At 44.3% G+C, this 16,387-nt stretch overlaps 1 protein-coding gene across 1 annotated transcript; it reads right to left on the bottom strand.

The window, feature by feature from the left end:
• Positions 1-7,128: 7,128 nt before the first annotated feature.
• On the bottom strand, positions 7,129-8,909 carry LOC124777406. Its single transcript, XM_047252801.1, has 3 exons — positions 8,366-8,909; positions 7,954-8,271; positions 7,129-7,832 (listed from the first exon to the last, which is right to left on the bottom strand). Exons 1-3 carry the CDS (start codon positions 8,724-8,726, stop codon positions 7,129-7,131), a joined length of 1,383 nt encoding a protein of 460 aa, XP_047108757.1. The 5' UTR covers positions 8,727-8,909.
• Positions 8,910-16,387: the final 7,478 nt, after the last annotated feature.

The following is a 16,387-nucleotide window of genomic DNA, read 5'->3' as shown; positions in this document are numbered from 1 at the left end:
AGTGGACCAATGGAATTTTTGAAAATGCAAATTGAATATCATGATCTGATAACCGCCCTATGCTGTGCAATTAGTCTAAATTCTCAAACTTCTTCCAGTGACTGCAGATTCAGGTTGTACAATAAGAGAAAACAAGACACTGAAAACTAGTAACAAGGGCACGCCAATGGCAGATCCCTGCCACATCGAAAGGTGTCTCTCCCACAAAAAGCTGAAAAATGGAACTAGCAGCACAATGATTATAACATAAAAATGTAGACTGGTATCGTAATAAAGTATTTTAACATATTTTGGGAAAAGTTAGTTCACTATATTACAAATTATTCAGGGCTACAGAGAACAATGCTTACATAATAAGATCGGGATGATGAAAGACAAAAGCGAACAGCCAGGTATCTCCTAGCTGCCCTAAGAAAAACTGAAGGCCACACCCCTACTTATTTCTACAGATAGTATAAGTATTGGCATATGGACTCTTTGGTCCTCAATCAAAACATCAATTACATGTTCTTTTGCATACACAAAATTTTACTCACAAAAATAAATATGTTACCAACCACTATTCTCGTAGAAAATATCATACATTCCCATTATTTCCATTTGCCAAATTTTTTATTGCTATAATTCGACTCGTATATAAGCATTCCCCATTATCAAAAATTGCTGTTGTATGCCTGGCACACATTAGTTCATTTGTTGGACGGCTCTGTGGCGGTTGATTATGTTATTGCCGATGAAACAGGCACCATCGAATCCACATAGAAATTTTTATGATGAATTTTACAAGCACAAAACCTGAACCTAATTTTTTGGCTTCAGAGCCACCATACAAGTGTCCTTTGCCAGGAGAAAGAATGTGCATCTTTAGATTTTTCAATTTCCATGCAATATGTACGTATGGGTTATTTTATATTTACATAACTTTGGCTCCGTCATTTGGGTTAAAGTACAAGTGAACACCCAAGATGCAAACGCAGCTATGTGACCAAAAATCAAAATTTGTGTTAGCGCCGCCATCTTGTACCGTTTTTCACTGGCTATCTAATGCTGTATCGATCAGGCTGCAAAAATTATTCTGACGTTTAAAATGAGGTGCGAAAATCGCACGCAGTGGAAAGGCGGCCATGTCTTCAGTGTACTGGGTTGCAAAACCGATCAAATCCTAATTGGTTGCAAAAGAGGTAAATTGTGTGGGTGCAGAATCATACATGTCGCCCTGCCATACAGCACCCTGCCACTTCATAAGTTTGAATTTTTGAGCAACCTGTGACTAAAATGTTTCGGTTGGCAGTATTGGAGAGAATCGTTGCAGTCTTGAGTAACCTGTGACTAAAATGTTTACGTTGACAGAACTAGGGATAATCTTGTATGTTTTGCTTCTATTGCTCCCTCATAAGAAGGAAAATGCGAGTAGATTTTTTTAATGATGAACTGACCAGCTGGCATGTTTATGCCATTGTTCATTTTACACTCCTGGAAATTGAAATAAGAACACCGTGAATTCATTGTCCCAGGAAGAGGAAACTTTATTGACACATTCCTGGGGCCAGATACATCACATGATCACACTGACAGAACCACAGGCACATAGACACAGACAACAGAGCATGCACAATGTCGGCACTAGTACAGTGTATATCATCCTTTCGCAGCAATGCAGGCTGCTATTCTCCCATGGAGACGATCGTAGAGATGCTGGATGTAGTCCTGTGGAACGGCTTGCCATGCCATTTCCACCTGGCGCCTCAGTTGGACCAGCGTTCGTGCTGGACGTGCAGACCGCGTGAGATGACACTTCATCCAGTCCCAAACATGCTCAATGGGGGACAGATCCGGAGATCTTGCTGGCCAGGGTAGTTGACTTACACCTTCTAGAGCACGTTGGGTGGCACGGGATACATGCGGACGTGCATTGTCCTGTTGGAACAGCAAGTTCCCTTGCCGGTCTAGGAATGGTAGAACGATGGGTTCGATGACTATTCAGTGTCCCCTCGACGATCACCAGTGGTGTACGGCCAGTGTAGGAGATCGCTCCCCACACCATGATGCCGGGTGTTGGCCCTGTGTGCCTCGGTCGTATGCAGTCCTGATTGTGGCGCTCAGCTGCACGGCGCCAAACACGCATACGACCATCATTGGCACCAAGCCAGAAGCGAATCTCATCGCTGAAGACGACACGTCTCCATTCGTCCCTCCATTCACGCCTGTCGCGACACCACTGGAGGCGGGCTGCACGATGTTGGGGCGTGAGCGGAAGACGGCCTAACGGTGTGCGGGACCGTAGCCCAGCTTCATGGAGACGGTTGCGAATGGTCCTCGCCGATACCCCAGGAGCAACAGTGTCCCTAATTTGCTGGGAAGTGGCGGTGCGGTCCCCTACGGCACTGCGTAGGATCCTACGGTCTTGGCGTGCATCCGTGCGTCGCTGCGGTCCGGTCCCAGGTCGACGGGCACGTGCACCTTCCGCCGACCACTGGCGATAACATCGATGTACTGTGGAGACCTCACGCCCCACGTGTTGAGCAATTCGGCAGTACGTCCACCCGGCCTCCCGCATGCCCACTATACGCCCTCGCTCAAAGTCCGTCAACTACACATACGGTTCACGTCCACGCTGTCGCGGCATGCTACCAGTGTTAAAGACTGCGATGGAGCTCCGTATGCCACGGCAAACTGGCTGACACTGACGGCGGTGGTGAACAAATGCTGCGCAGCTAGCGCCATTCGACGGCTAACACCGCGGTTCCTGGTGTGTCCGCTGTGCCGTGCGTGTGATCATGGCTTGTACAGCCCTCTCGCAGTGTCCGGAGCAAGTATGGTGGGTCTGACACACCGGTGTCAATGTCTTCTTTTTTCCATTTCCAGGAGTGTAGAACAACTTTGTGGTCAGTTTTATTGTAGGACAGTCCGTAATGGACGAGGATAATGAAGAGGAAACTTCTACCATTGAAGAAGTCAACGAGCCCAACGAAAATAATGCTGAGCGGCATTAGTGATGACAGGGAAGACACTACGAGAAATTGTAGTTCCAGGAGGAGACGAAGGAATACAGAGCAATGGAAACAAAATGTTGAGAAAAAGAAGTAGTAAGGAAAACCATTTCTTATAGTAATATTCAAATATTTATAAGTTACGTGTTTACTGTTGGAGGAGGTGGAGATTAATGTTTAACGTCCCGACGACAATGAAGTCATTAGACAGAGCACAAGCTCTCACTAGGGAAGAATGGTGAAGGAAAGTGGCCGTACCCTTTCAAAGGAACCATCCAGGCATTTGCCTTAAGTAATTTTGGGAAATCACCGAAAACCTAAATCAGGATGGGTGCATTCAGGTTTGAACCGTCGTCCTCGCAAATGCGAGTCCAGTGTGCTATCTGCAGTGCTACCCCACTCGGTAATATTGTTAGAATTAATGACCTAGCCATATAACTAATCCTGTTCTTAATCTCTTCATTGCTGGGTAACTTCTGCAAATCTAAAATATGATTCTCCCTTCACACACATTACATGGTAACACAGTGTACCTGAAAATATAAACAATGAACTTTTGATTGTTTTGACATACAACTATACTCCATTCACCGAAACGAGATATGGCATGTAAAGGGAGTGTCTCCCGACAGTACGCACTTGGCTGTTTTGACGTTTGACTGCCGGAAGTCACGTGACTGTCCCTTCAGTAAACACTTTGCTGCGAGGACGGTTTTCATGCAGTGCAGTTGCATCAGTATGGAGATCATTGAGTTGCACACGTGAATACTGAAGGAATTAGTTAAGCACGAAGTAATTTCCATCTTATGATTTAGTCCTTCATGTTCAATAAACAGAATAGTGTAAAATTTCCGCACTAGGCCCATACTGATATTTACGTAATTGATATATGTGCGTACAGATTCGCCGAAATATTCTGCCGATTAGTGTCAGGTTTTTTTTCCCTTTCTTTCTGTGGATCTTAGTTGTTATAACGAAATGTGCGTAAAATATGGAAAATAAATGTGGTTAAAAGGTTAACACAAGGCTATACTGCTCATAAGTCTGCTACCTCGGTTTATTTCGCATTCACATGTAGGGGGACCAAACCGGGGAATATGAAGTATTTTTAATATTTTGGACGACGAAAAGCGGCTTTTAAGTAGCCATAGTATAGTTCCAGCCCTGTTGAAAACCTGCATAAGGAATGCTGTATGGTGAAAAAAGATCATGGCTAGACCTGAACAGAGTCATAATTTGTACAACTCTAGAAAACGTCTTTAGCTTCCAGCAAAAAAAAAAAAAAAAAAAAAAAAAGGGGGGTGAAAATCTTGAAAGTGTTTACCCTGATCTTCGATATAATGTAATGGACACTGCTACATGGCCCAAAAATATTGTGATGTATCGTTTTTTTTTATTCCATAGTGTCGCCAATATTCCTGTGAAATAATCTTTTCTGTGACAAACAGAAAGAAGAATTAAGTGTAAACGGGTCACATAGTGCTCAAAATGTTACTCCCATAATGTCTGTATCTTAGAACTAAACTCAATGTGTTATCACTTTTTATAGAAGTGAAGCCAATTTTACTGTGTATGTAAACATTGGTTATCAGCACAAGAAGCAGGGTAGTATAACTGAATTGAATGCCTAAATTCAATAAGTGCATGGTGCAGAACACCTGCTTCCTTCGGTGATGTATCTAAATATACCAACAGAAACTCTAGTGTTAAAGAAATTGATTTAAAAAGCTACTGTGTGGACCTAGATTTTGAGTTGGCTGCTTCAGACTTATTAAATCTTATTATAATAATTGTTGTCTAGTATACCATTCTCCAGATGGCAACTTTGAAAATTTTCTCATCTAAATAGAATCTTGGCTCTGCTATTTTATGCACTTGAAATCAGAAATTGCACTGGGTGTTCATTTCAATGTACACTTTTGCAAGGAGAGTTCTAAGGAGAAAAATTTATGAACTATTTGTAGCATGTCATTTACCAACAAGAGGTGATGCCTGCCTTGACACTGTTATCCCAAATCTAAATACATGGGACTATGAGATGACTTTAGTTGACCCAATGACGTCTGCCAACAGAGCACTAGTCATGGGACTTTATACAAAGAGAACTAATAATCAACCAGCTGTTTCCTAGCATTCTAATTATGTATTCACAAAAAGGATCATTAACAAGGAAACATTAAACTCTTTTCAAACAGCGCTAACTGCAGTAGACTCACAGGTGGGATTACAAGAAATGGCTGTAATTAATGTATTTAAAGAGTTATTTCAGACCATCAAAACCAAATTTGATTATAGCTATCCACAGAAGACCAAAAAATGTCGTAACACAGGCAAACTCTGTGTGTGGTAAAGTACTTTGTCATAACAGACATGACATTTAAGCACTTTTGAGAATTTCAGCCAGTTTTCTTTTACATAGAAACTAAGACTTGCTGTAGCGTGACACTAAATCCTTGATTTTTGTGCTCAAACACAGTAGTAAAATCATGACAAATTCCATTACTTTCTTTGTTGTCTTTTGTTAACTCAAATCCTTTACCAAACACTGATACAGACCAATTATAATGTTTCACTGTGCAATTCAGTTTTATTTACACAATTAGATATCACTGAATTATAGAATACAGTTTGAATGAGCCAAGATGGTGGGACAGCATTATTTTAGTATACCATGATTAACAAAACTCAAAAAATGCACAAGTAAATTTAAATTTTTATTCACCTTCAACTACATGGAATCTCTCTCTCACTCACAAACACACACACACACACACACACACACACAAATTGACATAATGTACAAGACCACCTTTATGTGCATTAACAATATTAGGAAAAGGATAGTTTGCTATTCGCTGTATAGGTGACATGTTGAGTTGCAAACAGGCACAATGTAAAGACTGTTACACATTTAGCTTTTGGCCAAAGACTTCTTCAGAAAAGAAAACACAAAAAGATTTACACACACAAGCACACTACCTGCACACATCTCCACTATCTGCAGTGGGAGATATTGGTCATGTGTGCTTGCTAGTGTTAATCTGTTTGTGTTTTGTTTTCTGGAGAAGGCTTTGGCCAAAAACTAAATGTGTAACATTCTTTACATTGTGCCTGTCTGCAACTCAACATGTCACCTTTACAGTGAGTGGCAAACTATTTTTTTCCTAATATTGTTGATATTCCAACCTGGAGTTTACTTTTTTTTAAACACTTAATCACCCCTCACAAAATCCTTCTCTGCTTTGTGGAAAAAAATCTAGCCTGAGATTCAATCTTGGCATTCACATTTACTGTGTTTTCTTCTGAGAAAGAAAAATCTTTATTAAGATTACCAATGATCTTCTTCAGATCCTTCAATACTTTGGCCTTAGTCTCCTGTCCACACTGTGTTCCTTTGCTGAGTGCAACTATAGTTTCACAGTGAGACATCACATCCTGTTCAAATGTGTCAGCAGATTTTTCTGAATTGCCAGAAAGCAATGCTGACACATATTCATTGTCTGCACTAGAGGGCAAGGAACACTGTTCACTCTCCTGGACAGCACCAGACAATGATTTGGCACATGCATGTATATGCTTACATATGTTAAAATTTAAAATGTTGTCTAAACAGCTGCATTTATATGAATGTACACATACGTTGCAGGTGTTGCACTTAAGTGAACATTTTCTTTCGCATATCAGTTCTGAATTTTTTACAACATACACTTCACAACCAGTGGAAGAAAGCACTTCCCACAACCCTTCACCCCTGCATAAAATCATCCCATTTGTTATAGCTGAGCTATCGTTGTGCCTTGCTTTCACTCTTGACGCCCTAGAGCACTGCTTACGTTTTGAGAGCTTCACTAAGCCCTCATATACTTTGTCTCTCACTAAACATAACAAAGCATTTAATGATTTATCCAGCCTTCTGCACTTTTTCCCTTCTAGATAACTGTATTTAATAACTTTATGTAGGGACTCCAAGTAATTGTTTGTATTAATGCCCAATCGGTGCCTAAAACAATACGCCCACTTTTCCACTCGCTGGCAGTACATCTTAAGAAAGTACCTGCCAAATTCTGCAGTATCCGGATCATTCAATAAGTCTTCCACCACTTTCTCCAGACTACAACTAAAAACATCTATATCCAGTTCAGTCTGAAGTCGCTTTAGTGAACAAAACACTGCTGATTTTTTTCTCACTACCCCCAGAAATTCTCCTTAAATTCTGAGACCAGTTCCGTTGTATATGCCAAGAACATAGCAACTGGTTTGGCACAGGTCCCATTACTGCTGACCATGCATTATAAAATGCTGGTGCATCGTCAGACATAAACACATTGGTCTTTACAGTGCCCACCCTTTCTCTCACACATTTGAAATAAAAAGACAGTAAGCACATGTCTCCCCTATTTGAAAAACAAAATGCAACTGGCATTCCAGCACCATATCTATCAACAACGACAATAGTAAAAAGTTGAAAATCGTATGCAGTCATGCCATGAGTGCCATCCACACATATTTTATCTTCTCCATACTTTAGAAGTTGTTCGGCCTGAAAGTCTGTCATTATAATAAGAATGAAGTCTTCATCTTGAAAATTAGGATCCACTTGTTTTTGCTGCTTGAAATACAGTACTGGGTTGTCACTTTGTCTCTTCATTTCTTCAACCCACAATTTCACACTCACTGCATCATTTTCATGCTTCTTCGTTGCATAACCAATATCAAAATCCCTTTTTATATTATGCAAATCTTTTTTCTCAAGGAGATAGATTCTCTCCACACTTGCAGCGATTGGTGCACTTCGGACATCTTGTAAGGCTCGTCCAACAGGTACACCCTGTGACAGCCGTCCTGAAAAAAGAAAAAAAAGGAAATAAAAATGAAGCACATTGATAGACCCTACGTCTGTTCACACAAATAAATATGATAATTTCATGTTTCATGTACATAAGTGTAACATAATCCATTTTACCTGCCAACTCTGCCCTCTCGTTCCCATGCAGAAATGTTCTTCCAACATCTTGGGTGTGTCCCATATGTTTTGGAAAAAATTTTAAGCAGCATTTGTCCTCTGTTATTGTCACTTGCATGTTGGATGGACAAGTACTGCCTATTTTATTCGTGCCCATACTTTTGACACACCTGGCACCTGTTCCTTTAGAATTGAAATTGAAAGAGCGATGGCAGTGGTAATATCGAACACGTTTTTCTAGTCGCTCCTGCTCCGAACAATTCATTACATAACGAACATGGTTTACTTTTTCGTAAGAAATTTTCCACTCTTCAAAGTCTGAAAAAATGTTAAGACAGTATTTTTAAGTCATATACTTGGGATCAACAAAATTTACTAAAACGTGATTAACACAATAAATATAAAAACAAACCTGCAAGACAACCAAATTCTATCTCCTGGCACTCAAAACTAACGTCATGGTTCTCTTGAATATGTGTTCTCAGTGTGTCATAGGTGAGAAACGAGAGAGAGCACTGTGGGCAAATAATGCGGCATTTCCGACTGTTTTCCACCGACTTCATGCCATGCACAGTTATTTGATGACGTTTTAATGAACTGCATCTCATAAATGCAATTCCGCACTGGGGACACAATTCACTGCCTTTTCCTTTTTTAGACACATGGATATCAAGTTCATGAACTTTCCTCATATGGACGTAGAGGTTCTTTCGCATTTTAAACTCTGAACTGCATTCCTCACACTTATAGAGCGTTTCTTGGGAATCACTCATGTTTGCTAAAACAAACTAAACAATAACAAGAAACAATAACAAAACGTAACAGCAGCAACGAAATAACAAGAAGCAGCAACAAACAACGAAAGCAGTTAAATGGAGCACAAGGCAAACATCAACATGAATGGCGTCTTCGAACAGGATGCCTCGTCACGTGAAACCAACTTCCGGTCAGTAAACGTCAAAACAGCCAAGTGCGTACTGTCGGGAGACACTCCCGGCATGTAAACACCTGAAGACGCATAACCATAGCGCTGCCGCCAAGGGGTGTATAAGGCGGGGGCTACTCGCTCCATATGATCGCTTTCTATCCAGATATAAGTCATCAGTGTGTCTTGTTTTATAACAGTGTTCTTAGAATCTGATTATAAAGTTCATCACCTTTGCAAGACCGGTTTTTGATTATTAACGTTAAGTATCAGTGTTTATAATCACAGTCAGCAGTCACTGTTGCTCTGCCCACCGAATAACTATTCTTTTTTCCCATTCGTAAGATGTACGAGTAAACTTGTTATGTAATCCTACACGAATTCGGGGAGCGAGGTCAATATGTCAGTTTTGAGGCCACCCAGGAAGCGATTAAAGAAGAAATCATTAAATTTTGCAGAAAAACACATGGTTCTTCGTGTGTGTAAGACGGAGTTTTTGTATACCTAGCAGTCAATGACTGATGTTTTGAAAACAATTCGTTCTTCAGTGTATTGTGCGATAGGTGAGTACAAGGCCACACACGGTTCGCAGAAGAAAGAAATCACGACAAAAGCTTTCAGAAAGTGTTGGTGACTTACATAGTAAGACAGTACGAAAGAAAGTACACGAATCTTTTTCGTAAGGAACTGCTAACAATTGTCAATGTGCTTGCTGCCATGAACGAAGATCCAGATTTGGGCAATTTTCGTAGAAATACATTTTATAAATTACTAAAAGAAATAAATTTTAAATATATTCAGCATGAATACAGTAACATAATAACAGGCAGGGATGATATTTTATGGAGGTAGTGTTATCTATGAACCATTAAATTGTTGAGAGATGGAGGAAGACCATTTTCTACTTGGAGGAGAAATGGATGAACGCAGGGTATATCTGAAGTAATGGCTGCATAGATAACGCCATAAATCCTCGAAGCATGCGTTTATATTCGGATTATCCAACGGAAACAAAGGGCCACCATATAAAGGAAAATGCCTGACTATCACACACACTGGGAATGAGGCAGATTTCGTCGACGGCTGTTTGTGGATTTTTGAGTCCAAGAACAGTGGAAACCACTATGATGAGATGGGCGCCGATACATACGAGAAGTGGTTTCAAGGTGTTCTTTTTCAGCTTCAGAAAAACGCAATTATTGTTCTTCACAACGCGCTGTAGCGTTCTCCTCGAAAAGAAGAAGTTCCTAATGCAAATTCCAATAAGCACAAGATATCATAATGGCTAAAATCTAAAAATATCGCGTTTGGAAAAGGTATGTTGAAGAAAGAAATACTGGAAATCGTAAGAAAAAACCCCCAGAGTAGTGCACAATGAATACACATTAGATAAAATGGCTAAGAATGCAGTTGTGGTATTTCGGTTCGGTTGTAGCCCAAGGAAACACACTCATTTCTGTAATACTTGGTATATTTCATACAGACGTCCACATTACAACAAATCATACAGCAAACTGAACAACCATAATGGCGGTGGGCCCTTATGTTACAGAGTCGAAGAATCTGCGATGGCGGAAATATGTCGTTCATACCTGTCAACGCCGCCCCCACCCCCCCCACCCCCGCAATTTGGATCACAGTTTGAGCACAGTGGAAGGCAGCAGTGAGGGAGACGGCAGTGATGTGATGGGGATGTCCATCTCCAGAAGTTGTTGTGGCATGGACCACACTGAGGATGCAGAGGTGTGGGGAGGGACTGTATTCCTCGCATGACTGGCTGGGAGCATTCAGACTGTAACCAGGGGAGCGTGATGTCGACCCCAGGTGGAAGCGGTTGGGAGCCAGTAACCGACTGCCAAACCGGGCCCCAGTTGGGTTAGGCGAGTTGTCTCGCAGCAGGATGAAGATGTGGTTGTCGCTGATGAGGATGGTGACATCCTCCACAAGTTTGGACAGGACATTGGTTTGCAGAACTACTAGTGGCGGTAGGGGGGAGGAGGTGTAGAGAGAGAGAGAGGATGAGAATCCGAGGAATGGCATTGATGGTGACACAAATGCATGTTCGGGTGAGGGCTGTGGCGGCATCTCTGAGGGGTCATAACTTGAGCGTGTGTCCTCCATGCTGGGAGGCTGCATAACATCATCGGGTGTGAAAGACGCTGGGTCAAGGTGTGCTGGTTTCACATGGTGGAGAGAAATATTGAGTGGTGAACCTTTAACCCAGATGTCCGTAGTGTTAGCAGTGCAGTTTATGGCATATGGACCTGAATATGGTGGGGCAGGTGGGGCCCGGATGGTGTCATCACAGAGAAAAACAAACTTGCATGAAAGGAGATCAGAGGGCATGTAGGAGTGGGGGGGAGGGGGGTATGGCTAGATGGGGGCTCAGGGAAACATTTGCAAAATGCATTCAGATCTGGCTTACAAAGTTGGGAAGGGGGGTAGGATTGTCAGGGGAGGTAGCTTGCAACAGATCCCCAAGGAGGACAGGGTTTTCACCACAAACTCACTTGTGCGTCCTCAATATCTGGTTTGTATGACGACTGCAGGCCAAGGAGCATCCACAGGAGGACCTTGATCCAAAGACTGTCATGACACCGCAGTGGTGTCTTGAAAGTGCGATGCCACCATTCTACCAGTCCGTTTGCCTGAGGGTGGTAGGCAGTCATGCGACATTTGTTGATGCAACACAGCTAGCAGAGTTGGGTGAAGAGTGCTGATTCAAACTGCCAGCCCTGGTTGGTGGTGATGGTTGTCGGGTAACCGAAGCAAGAAATCCAGGAAGAAACAAAAGCCTTAGCTATGGTTTCGGCGGTTATGTTGGTGAGAGGTATGGCCTCTACCCACCGAGATAAATGATCGCTGCAATAAAGATCACAACAGAAGTCCTCTGGGGGGGGGGGGGGGGCAGGGGGTCGATAAAGTCCAGGTATACATGGTGAAAGCGGCCAGAGGGGATGTCGAATTTGTGGAGAGATGGAACAGAGTGCCTGGTGACTTCATTGTGCTGGCAGGTGACGCAGTTCTGGGCCCAGGCATGACAATCATGCTTCATGTCTCGCCACACGAATCATTCGGACAAAAGGCGTGTCGATGACATAATTCTGGGGTGTGCTGCTGGAGTTGTACCAGGCTTCCTCTCGGACACCGGTGAATTTTGCTTTGGTGAAACACAGCAAAGTGGAGGTGCTGTAGAGAATTTACTGTGTATCCCTGTCCTGGTTCTGTAGGGACGCAAGGTCGGAAAGGTCGACCACCATTGAGATGGTGCTAATGCGGGAAAGGAAATCTGTAATGATGTTGTTGGCAACTTTGATATGGTCGCTCAGGATGTGGAAAGGTCAGCCCTTGACATCAGGGCATAAGTGTTTCACCACCTCATAAACTGCTAAAAGTTCAATGTCGAAGGCTGAGTATTTTTGTTGGGCACATGAAAGTTTCTTCAAAAAGAACTGAAGTGGCATTTGTGATGATGAAGTTTGGCATATGAGACTGGATGAGCAAGGGTGATGGCTCACGCAAGAGTGTCTTTCAGAGCCTGGAAGGCTGTGCACATTGGTTCTGTCCACGGAACAGGGTAGATCCCTTAAGATGGCTTACTGTCAGGGTATCAGTGCGGGCGGCCTGTGTGTCAGCTGGTGCAGGCAAATGACGATGGTAGTAGTTTATTGTTCCCAGGAACTGATGAAGCTCTTTGTCTGTAGTAGGGAGTTGCATGGATAAGACTGATTGCGCCTTTGATTTAGGGGGGTGTACACCGGCAGCCGAGACTGTGTACCCCAGGAATTGAACAGATTGTTGGCGCACTTGCAGTTTGTCGATGTTGATCTCGACTCCGTTTGATGAGAGAGCGATGTGGTGTTCATGATCTTGCGCGGATTTGCTGAAGATCAGGATGTCGTCGAGATATACGAAACAGAAGTTAAACTGGAGCAAGAGAGATTCAATAAAGCGTTGCCACGTCTGGGCAGCGTTTTTTAACCCGAATGGCATGAAATGGTACAACCCAACAGGCGTGACAATCGCCGTTTTCGGAATGTCGTTGGGTGCGACTGGGATTTGGTGATAACCGCTTTTGCCATCCAGTACAGTGAAAATTGTAGCACCCACAAGAAGGTAAGTGAAGTCGGAAATGTTCGGTATAGGATAATTGTCCATCACAGTTCCAGCATTCAAACATCTTTAATCACTATGCATATGAAAGGAGCTGTCCTGTTTGGGAGTGAGGTGAAAAATTTCCGCCTCAAGACGTTTCTGTATTTGCTGATGAGCCGAGGGTAACTGGAGTGGGTACGGGTGGCGAGCCATGTGGTGAATAGGTGGGACCTCAGACGTGATGTTGTGATGAACAGTTCAGTTCATGACAGCGGAAACCGAATGTTCGATGACTGCGTAGGCGGGACGTGGTGTCAGTTGATTTATTAGGGGCGCATGGCTTGAAAGCAGCGTAGTTATCTATTCGAGAGGGGAATGACAGCGAAAACGTCACATTTTTGTTATGTTTACGCTGGCACAGATGGCAATTTGCGAGTGCCGAGCGTGAGCGGTGCGCGTAGAGGCTGTCTATTGTCTGCAGTGTGCAAGACAGGCGCGTTTGGCGGCGGCGGCACTGCTGGAGATATGGAGCGAGCCACGTGAGGAGGCACGAGATTTGGGGGGTGGGGGAGGTTATGTGTATCAGCAGATATGGCGGGCGCACGTGTGATGGCAGTAGGCGTGGTCGGAGCCTGGCCAGCTGGATTGTCATGAGGCAAGTGAGTGTCAGTTTGTGAAACAGGTGAAAGAGATGTTGAGCGAACACACTTGATGGGGGCGGGAGTAACACTGTGTGGTTGAGACTGGAGTCACACAAGACAGGTATGGTGTTGCTAAACTGTTTGCTGTTCTTGACAGAGCTGTCAGGTGCAGCAGAAGAAGGCTCGGGTGATGGCGCTGCCGAGCAGTGTGAATTGATGCGGGTGGGATGAAGAATGCGGCAAGCTCGTCCTCAATGCATGCAATGCGATATTTCAAAACGGCGTTCTCACAGTGAAGGGTGCATGTCTTGACACTTTCCGCCAGGATGAGATTCACGGTTGTACAAGTCCTGCTCGCGGGAGCCACGCACTGATGCACTAAACATATAACGGCGTTTATACTTGGAGCAGGTGGTGGAGCACAGTCACAAAGGATGTGAGTTAGACGTATGGTGAAACAGAGACCCTCGAACGTCATTTGGAGGCCGGTGGTGGTGGTGTGATAAAAAGTCAATTCCCAGGATCGGTTCCACGATGTCCGCCACATGGAAGATCCAGGGGAGGGAGAGGCCGTTAGAGAGGCAGAGTTGAAGCTCGACAGAGCCACAGGTCTGGAGTGTAGATGAGTTCACAGCTTGCAGGAGTGTGTGTGTGTGTGTGTGTGTGTGTGTGTGAGAGAGAGAGAGAGAGAGAGAGAGAGAGAGGGAGAGGGAGAGGGAGAGGGAGAGGGAGAGGGAGAGGGGAGAGAGAGAGAGAGAGAGAGAGAGAGAGAGAGAGAGAGAGTGACTATGTGTGACCATCGATTTAGGTACGATTGAGATGTCAGCGCCGCTGTCCGCAAGGAAGCTGCAATTTGAAGAATAGTCACTGATGTAAGGGCACCTGTTCGACAGGACAGAGGCATGGGCGGAATGAAGCGTGAATTGGCGATTATCAGATGATTGGCTTTTCGGACGCTTGCACAGGGAACGGCACTTTTTTGTGTCAACGCCAATTACGGTGCGGTACCAACAGTGAGTGTACATTGGGAGACGTTGCAGCCGGTCTTCCACTATGTGTTTGTACACCGAGGTGGTCGGCGCAGACGTGATATGAAGCAGTTGGGCAGGCAGAGAGTGTGCGTGCTGGGTGGTGCAGCAGTATAGGGGGGGGGGGGGGAGGGCAACCGTGGCCTGTGGTGGAGAGCTCTACTGGACCAAGAGTGCCAACCTGTTGCATGAGCTCCTGCTGGTGGCACTGGTGTGTGAGCAAATAAACCCGGTCAGCCATCCACAGACACAAACCGATGGACTTCAGGGCATGGGGGAGGAGATGAACCTGGAGGTCTGTAGGCAGTTTTGATAACCACACCGACCACAGGGTTTCGTGTGGCATGATCTGCTCACTGACCAGGAGGTGTAGCCGGCGCCAAAGCTGGAATGATATGTGGTCACTGAGATGTTCCTCGTACAGTACTCACAGAATAACCTCTTGTGGAGAATGCGAGAAGAGATCGATGACAGTCTGTTTTGTAAAATCGTCATCAGTAGTAGGTTGCAGATCACTTCTGTGTGCCTGTGCAATTGAGTCGTAAGGCACAGGAATTTTGAATTGTCATTGGTAATGCTGTACAGTTCGAACAAGTTCTCCACCAGTGCAAACAATGTTGCTGTGTTGTCCTCGGATAGCGGGGGAAGGGTCAGTAAGTGGCCTGGTGCTCTTGATGAAGGCACAACTAGTTCTGTACCCGAGTCTCTTGTGTCACTCATATGATGTTGATGCTGGGCCAGCACGGTCGAAACAGACAGCACTGCATAGAGTGCAAGTCAGCAGTCTGCTGGAGCGAATGAGAATGAAATAGTGCTCTAGAACTGTCCGATGCAACGTTTGTGGCATGGATATCCAATGTGGAAGGGATGGCCAGTGCCATGTCAAAAGCGAGTGGGTGAACGGCTGCAGCCAAAACCCCTTGCAAGTTTACTGTAAAGTGCACTGAGGAGCTGAACAGTCACTTGGGGGCGAAAACAGGCCTGGAAATGTTCATGATACACGCTGGGCGTTGTCTGCTTTGTAAACCAATAAAGTAGTAAAGTACTCGGACATCGTGGGAGTGCAATCGGTACACGTGGTGTCCTACCAAAGGCAAGGTTTGTCCTACCAAAGGCAAGGTTGCACACTGCGCTGCCGTAATGGTCGCCCGGGTGGCCACTGTCTGATACATAGCTTGTGCATGAAATGGAGAATCCACATCACCATGATGAAATGCAGGAACTTTGCTCTCCTTGTTATCGTTTTCGAAATGCATATGTCGATGCACACTTGCTGGAGAGGTAAGGCCTGAGTCTGCAGTCACATGTTGCACTGTCAGATGGCGAAAGTGTTGAAGAAACTGCAGGAAACGTGTTGTAGAATCCAGGTGGTGGTAAAGCGACGAAATGCCCTGTTGTAGGTGCAGGAGCTTCGGTATCCACGCGCTGAGTGGCAGGATACATGGCCAAGCAGAACGGATGAAAGCGTATACAAAGCCTGTGAGGTAGACGCGAAAATACTTGCACTACGAGGAAACGGCGCGCGAATACTCAATTGGGGTCACCACTGTGGGATTTCGGTTGAAATGTAGCACAAGGAAACACACTCATTTCTGTAATACTCGATGTATTTCATACAGACGTCCACATTACAACAAATCATACAGCGAACTGAACAACCAAGGTGCCGTGGGCCGTTATGTTACAGTGTCAAAGAACTTGTGTTGACGGAGATATGTTGTTTGTACTTGTCGATGCCAAACAGG

This window comes from Schistocerca piceifrons, chromosome 2 (assembly GCF_021461385.2).
Source record: "Schistocerca piceifrons isolate TAMUIC-IGC-003096 chromosome 2, iqSchPice1.1, whole genome shotgun sequence".
NCBI classification, from domain to species: domain Eukaryota; kingdom Metazoa; phylum Arthropoda; class Insecta; order Orthoptera; family Acrididae; genus Schistocerca; species Schistocerca piceifrons.
This window is presented reverse-complemented; position numbering and strand designations above follow the sequence as displayed.